Below are 7,653 nucleotides of genomic sequence, written 5' to 3'. Positions count from 1 at the left end.
TGTTAAATGTAAATGTTAAATGTTAAATGTAAATGTTAAATGTTAAATGTATGTTTGAAGCTAAATGTGACTAAATTTAGCTGGTATTTTTATGCACAAGTTGCTTTACAAACAGCACCCTATAAGCAGAAAAGCAACAAGTGAAACTGAAGTATTTTTTGTTTTTACTCCTGCTGGTTTTGTGCCGTTTYACACTGCATAAAAAAACACTTCTTTTCAGTTGTTTGCTCTGCTGGGAAAAAAAGAAACCTTCCTCTTGTTGAAGCAGCTCACGTGGAAGACATAATGGGAGGGGATGAAGATGAAAACAGATCCTGGAGGTGTCAGATCATGTTTCTGTCCCTGTTTTTCTTCCCCACAGACCAATAAAATGACAGAACAATGTGTCAGCTTGAAAGGTGGGTTTAAATCAAGGGGGAAGAAAGTGAATCACCTGTTTCTGTGTCTGCTCCTTCATCCACTGCCTTATTGTGTTTCTCCCCTCCCCTCCCTCACCACATTTTTCCCCAGACTGAGGCGTTCATGGACCCTCTGGCTCCTCTGCCTTTATTACTTACTTGGAGTGCTCCGAGAACTTTSTGAACCCTCTTCTCGTTGGAGTGGGAAGGGGAGAGGGAGACGAGCAGTGGATGGGACGCAGCAGGAGCAGCAACAGCAGGCTCATCTGGAGACGGGACTCTCAGCTGCACATAATCCTCCCCTCCCCTCCTCTCCAGGCCATGATAAGGCAATGCATCAACCTCCTGACGCCCCTGGCTCTGCTGCTCCTCGCAGGGCTCGCAGACCTCAGCCTTGGCTCCGCTGGCGAGCACGAGGATTACTACATGCAGGAGATGCTGACGAGGRAACAGAACCATCAGGTTCAAGCTCGGGAGAAGCCCGTTGCCTCAACACCTGACAGGCATGAACACCCGAGGCAGAGCAAGAAAWCTCCCAAAGGGAAGCCAGAAAGCAACAAGAAGACTGAAAAAACCTCAGCTCCTGCAAAGCCAGGTAAAAAAAAAAAGGTCACACCTTGTGCACACAGCTTGAGCAAAGTTCTGATCAAATAATAAATATAGAAATGGCATGAATTCAAAAACAGGCGTTTGTTTCAAACAATGCAGCAAACATTACATAAAAGTTAGAACTTGGTCATAAAATCGTCATAATTTCTCATAAACCCACAATAAATGAGAAACCTTGATTGGAATAGATGTGACGATTCGATTACTAATTGATTAGAATTGCTTAAAATGTGAATTGGTTTAGAAAAATGAATCAATCGATTTCACTGTTATGGTAAAACAATAAGGCAGTTTGATTGTTGAAAACTTTGGGTAAATGATTAGTGATAACTATTTATTTTAAAGTTATAATCTGTTGTAAAAATGAAAGTTACAGAAAAAAGTTACAGWAAAAAGTTAAACGAGAAGAAACATTTGATTAWAAAAYGGCAACAATTCATTTTGTTTGRAAAAAAGTCAAAATRATCTTAATCTGATTTTAAAACCRATGACTGAATCAGTGCTTGAGTAATCCGTTACATCTTTTTTGAATGGGTTACAAAATATCAAYGACGCATTTAAACTCACAAATTAACAGTGCTGGAAAAGCTACAATTATAAATTGCTCCACTTAAAATGCATTACTATTCTGTTTACTTTCTAAAAGTAATGTAACTCACTATTAATAATTTTTCATTGACTTTTCTAACATTTTACTGAATATCATCTGACAGTGGCTGTTAACTGTTTCAAACCAGCAGTTATAAATTCATAGCCATACTCAACATTGACCTTTTAGCAAACTACTTTTAAAATACTTAAATAATAGACATTTATTACATATGTTAAATCACTCTTAGACCATAGTTTTTTTTTTTGGCAATATGAGTAAAATGCAAATTCCACCCTACACAGCATCAGCTCCAGGCTAGAAAAAGACAACTTTGTTCACAAATAGAAATAATAATAAAAAATGAAATGAATTCTAAGTAACAATCGGCCAACTTTCACAGAGAATGCCATGCAAATTAGACTTGTGGCTATTTTTCTTTACAAGTAACTGTAGTTTTAATTACACATTTTTCTATAATTATAACAGCTTCCAATTACTTAGGAAAATATGTAACAACTCTGCAAACTAATGACCTCTTAAATTGTCTCTCCCCCCACCCCTCCCTGCATGCACAGACCAGATTTATATTTCTGTCAAGTTTTTGCAAAAAAAAAAGTTTTGCTTTGCAGAAGACTGTTTGCATGAGATCTGCACTGTTCTTAAAACGTGATCTCACCATGTGAATCTCAGTGACAGGTTTATGTGTTTCWATGTGTAAAATATGGCCACGTGATTGGAGGATGGCAGGAGGTGTGTGAGGGTTCCTGTTTTTTTTAATTTTTTGTAGTGGGTGAGTGAGTTCTGTGGACATTGACCTCATCCTCCAGGCATCTGACTTCACATGTCTGAGCAGGGATTCCTGCTGCAGGTGGGACCACAGGAGGAGAAACCTGCAGAAGCTTTCAGATCAGAGTTCTTGACTTTACTTTCACTTTGGGCTGCTTCGCTCTGCAGGGCGCAGTCAGGACATGGATGATGACTGTAAAGACTTTAAAACTATTTACTGATACTATGTTGGTTCATGACTGAGCTAGKGGGGATTTGAATCAAGTCAAACTCAACTTTCAAAGTTTTATCAACTTGTCATGCTAATTYAAACATTTTTGCTTGACTTTGCGGTTTTGTATAAAGATAATTTCTACCATTGTCTGTTTTTAGTGAAGCTCTAAAAATCATCCTGTATTAATTTCAGCTTGGCTCCTGCAAAACACAAAATGAGCAGAACTTGTTTTTCTTTTAATAAACACCATTTGGCAATCAAATTCATAATTTTCTGTGGAATTTAAAATCAAAATTTGCTTCAGTTTTTAATTTCTTGCTCACATTATTCAGCTCATTCATATCTTTATTCTAAAGGATTCATATTAATGTAAAAGTCTTAATTTTTTTAGAGATTTAAAATTCGAATTATACAAGTTTGGTTCACAACACATGCACACGAAAGGGCTGTTATGATTGCCCACCTTTTGTAATGACAAACATTGATGAATAATGGATGAGATACTGTACATTTCTTAAAGGGGGTGGGGGTAGCATTATGCAAAAAAAATTTAGCCTTATAACATGATATAAATTACCCATTGTGTTGCTTTGACTCATTCATGCGTGTTTGAGAAATCCTTGAATCTCCTGTGGTAGTCATGTGGAGCTGCCTGAACACTTGATGGTACAAAGCCCCACCCATTTACACAAAGCTCCTCCCTGGAGCGCAGTCTGCAGCCGATCCCCCGCCCCACAGAGCAGCCCTGCCCCCGAAACGTTGTTGTGAAGATGTGCTGGAGTGGGAGAATCAGAAATGGTTGCAGGTTCTTAAAGGGAGGCCAATTTAAAGGCCTTTCAGATAGGCCATGATGCAAAGTCAATTTTGTTTATAATATGTAATAATATAATAAATTGTCAACATATATCAGACAGTGAAAACTGCAAATTTTAAAAAGAAACTTAAAGCATTGGTTGAAAGAAAATCTGTTATGTACCCATTCATAATTCTTCCATTGCCTATTGCTGAGTGTGTTTTTTCCTTTCTCGTTTTCAATTTTGTTTTTAGTTTTTTTTGTTGTTGTTTTGTCTGTTAGTTATTTTCTTCGTGCTGTGTTTTGTTATTTGAATTGTATAGTGAGGCATTCTGATAGCCTACTTGTAGGACAAGGGATGAAATTTAGCTACTGTGCTAACTCTTGCATATTTACACTGCCATGTATTGTGGTAATGTTAATTAATGTGCACTGTCCTAACAAATAACCTAACTAACTAATAAGAAGCAAAGGAAGATTTTTTTAGTGAATTTAGACAAGTGTTTAATTTTATATGTTCTGGAAGAATAGGTGTGTGTGTGGAGGGGGGGGGGTATTTGGTGAAAAATGTATACAAATGTAGCAATTCACAAATTGAGCTGAGTGTTTTTATGGTTTATAATTGTAAAAAAACTTTCTTTGCATTTTAAATGTGCTTGACATCAAAGGAATTTCAACATTTATTTGACTTTAACAGCTACTCCTACTGTAATCTGATCACCTCAACATGATACGAATCTGTTTTCACAGTAATGTCTTGTTGAGCAGATGTTGGCACTTTTCCTCAGCTGAAACACATCTGCAGCTCAGAGCGTCGAAGAGGAACCGTCCTCACGTTGAGAAACAGGATAAAGACTTTCAGATGTGTGAGAGGGTTTTGTCATGACCTGAGACTCTGTCGAACAAAAAGCACACGTTTCATTTCTGTCTCCGGTCTGTGGAATGTGAGTCATTAGCCCAGTCTGGCCTGGTGTGCAGGAAGTTTTCAGCACTGAACCTGAGGGCAGATTTTCTATGTGAAGGCATCAAAGCACTTATTTAAATGTATTAGAGAGCTGATATGAGTGAAAGATTGACAGTACTGTGCAAATGATTCRAACAGTTTGAATTTCATTATACTTTGTTTGAAGAAGCCAGACTTTACTGTAGGCTTTACAGTGCCTTTGAACATTAGGCTTTATAAAAGTCTTCATTTTGAGTTTGGCTGCCTTTTCATCCATTTTCTACTCAGYCCTTACCTGGCAACATACTGTGCTTTAGATTGGGAGGAAATTAGTCACGTTGAGACAGAAAAAAAAAGTATCAGGTCTGAAACAATCAGATGAACATCYGAAGGACATATCTTCAAGAAACAGAAACAAACTCAGCAAAGACCTGACAGAACCTGTGAAACGTTGCCTTCTGCTTATCATCTACTGTATGACAGGTTTTCAACTATTAGTTTTTTGTGACTTACCTTTCTGGTGCTAAAATTCGTGCTCAGCAACCTTTTTTGTAATTTTTTTAATAGAGTCAAATAAATGAATTGGAATATTTGTGATTTTATTACAGACTGCTACCAAAAAGTAACAAAAATCAGTRAAGAAATTGATTCTTTCATAAAACCCCATAACATGTCACCTCAGTGTTGGTTTATTTCTTGAATTTAGAAAGCTTTTTTATGGCTGAAGGATTTATGAGTTAGATGTAATTAATTAACAAAAAAAAACTTACAAAAATTCTTAGAAAATGTTCAAATAATGGACTGAAAACAAGGGCGGATCGACAGGGGGGCAAGGGGGGGCAACTTCCCCCGTGTTGTAGAGCCTTGACCCCCAGCTGTGTCTCCCCCCTCCCCAGTAGCCCCCCTACTTTTATGTTTCTAAAATATTTGTAATTACTAACTGTTCGTTAGCCCAAAAGCCCATTACAACTTTTAAAATAAACATTTATTTACCAAAAATATATAATTTTAAATGTAATCTGAGGCCCCTGAAAAACTTAGTTTCGGCCCTGCATCAAACACCACCTGCCGCTCCGCAGTCGGAACATGTCACATTAAAGAGGCAGCCTGTTCTGTCCGCTGCAGATTCACTGAGCTTCCAACTTTCTGCAGTTAAGGTAAGTTTCTCTAGCTGATGTTTTAACACACAACAGTAAAGTTAAGTTTGCGATGAATGAAATATCTGCTAAAGTGTCCAATGTTCACATTGTAATGACGACAGTGACTTAGCGTTAGCTTATTTCCATAGTTTTCCTTGCAATAAGCACGGTAACAGTTAATGAAAAGTTTAGATATAAAAATAAGGCTTCAGGTTTAGGCCTACTTTTAAGGGGCTGCAGTTTCTGAAAATGAGTGAATTGGCAGCCTAAGGACAATAAAACACTTTGAAAAGCCTCGAAATATGTGTGCACTACATCACTTTAAACAGCTATAAGAAATTCTAGCTCATTTAAAGCAAAATATTAAGAAATAAAGGAAACAAACAATTGACAAATGTTTTTCCTGCAACTCTSCTGGCTCTCTTCAAATACATACAGGCTGAAACCCTGCATGTCATTTTCARCAATCATGCTCAAACAGACATTGTAAATTTTGAAATAAGGTCAAATGYACMTAAAGACAACAAGGGAGTTGCAGCTAATGTAATTTTATTGGGGTGGGGGTATTGTGAGGGTCATAACCCCCTAACCTCCCCACAAATTACGCCCATGTTCTTGGCTCAGCTCTTAATCCTCATGCAGAATAAAATTTTTCCTCTTTGTCAGCACCCCAAAGCGTTGAACTCCGAATCTACATTTCTGACAGCTGAAGTCATTTGCTGTTCGATATTTAATTCCTATCTTGTTCAAATCTGATTTTGTTTCTCAGTGAAAGCCTCCAGCAAGAAGGCGGTGAAGCCCAAGAACACCCTTAAAGATCCAAGCAGCATCTCTGAAGGAGTCGGACAGTACAGCTCAATAAAAGAGGGTGAGTGGGAAAAAAAAGGAAAGCAGCTCTTCCTCTTGTTATGGGGAAATTCACGAGCTCATAAAAATTAATGTTTTCTCCAATGAGTAAGGATCGTTCCTCCACCTGCGCGAGAGCCATCGAGACGGAGAGAAAAGGAGCAAACTCTCTGGGAGATGACAAATACTTTGGAAGCAAAAACTTCGTTTGGAAAGCATATTTTCCCTCCGAGGAGAAGTCTGGCAGTGCAGTTGATACTCTCTGGAGCGGAGTTTAACCACAGAGGCACTGATGTCCTCTTTAGCTACGAGGCGTTGTGTTTGGTTTCCAAAGCTCGCAGTAAATTTCCGACACCAAAGCCAATGTGCCTCTGTAGCCTTTTCTTGAACGAAAGGTTAATCTTGACTTTAAATGCAAAAGATGCTTTAATAAAGAATTACGTTTGCTGTTTAAAACTCAGGAAGCTGTACCTCATGGTGCTGCAGAGTTGATCAGGAGTGAATTTACGAGTTCATCTTGAAGCTCCTGTGGTGAAACTGTCAGAGAAAACGAAAGCCTGCCGTCTTTAATTCGGCGCAGAGGAAACAAGAAAAGTTGGACGTCGTTGTTTGGCTTCGCCACTAAAAGAAACACTTTCTAAGGATTAGGAGCTCAATTTCTCCTCTTAGAATAATTGTTGGCCCTCCAAAAGCTTTATGGCCGGGCGATTGTGGAGCAGAGCTGAGTGCCTGCCACCTCCACATGCAGGAAGTCCGTTTCGGGAGGAGGATGTGAGACCAACAGGGATGTGGAACAGAGGGAGGCTTTGACGTTACCGTCGTCAGCTGGAAGATAAATCTGTYGAGCCAAGCTGGTTTTGCTTAGTGATGTATAAACATGTGTACGCAGCGGTTGTGCTTGTGGGTTAAAAAACTAGGCAAGGAAGCTCCGATCAAGCATCATCTAACATTCCTTTTAGACATTTTGGACAGTGAAGCACATCCATCACCCTAACRTTTACGCAATGCTAATGCCATTAATGCAGAGGAGCATAACATTAACTGTTTTCAGTCTCTGTCAATGGATTTGCATCTTTTTTTTTCGCTCGTGTGATTTGTTTTATGCCTCATTTTACCCATTTTATACCACGTTGAATTTATCTTTATACTGTACGTATATTTCGGTCGCATATGGATTGCATTTTATTTATTTGTGGCCTTTCTGTGTGTCTTTGAGGTCTTATGTGACATATATGCWGTTGTCGGTGGTTTTGCATTATGGATGTCCTGATGCATCTCAGTAATCCAGGTAAAAAATCAAAAAGAAAAAAAAAATTGTATAGGTCTTCTGGAC

General features: G+C 38.4%; 1 protein-coding gene across 1 annotated transcript in view; it reads left to right on the top strand.

Moving 5' to 3' along the window:
• Nucleotides 1–266: 266 nt before the first annotated feature.
• Nucleotides 267–7,653, top strand: part of cpxm2 (carboxypeptidase X (M14 family), member 2) — a gene marked incomplete in the record, with an annotated part of 32,622 nt that continues 25,235 nt past the window's right edge. Inside the window, 3 exon segments of the mRNA XM_014007029.1 lie at nucleotides 267–398; nucleotides 511–993; nucleotides 6,244–6,342. Coding sequence (XP_013862483.1) covers nucleotides 630–993; nucleotides 6,244–6,342 — 463 coding nt within the window.

Source organism: Austrofundulus limnaeus, unplaced genomic scaffold, assembly GCF_001266775.1.
Source record: "Austrofundulus limnaeus strain Quisiro unplaced genomic scaffold, Austrofundulus_limnaeus-1.0 Scaffold39, whole genome shotgun sequence".
Taxonomy (NCBI): domain Eukaryota; kingdom Metazoa; phylum Chordata; class Actinopteri; order Cyprinodontiformes; family Rivulidae; genus Austrofundulus; species Austrofundulus limnaeus.
This window is presented reverse-complemented; position numbering and strand designations above follow the sequence as displayed.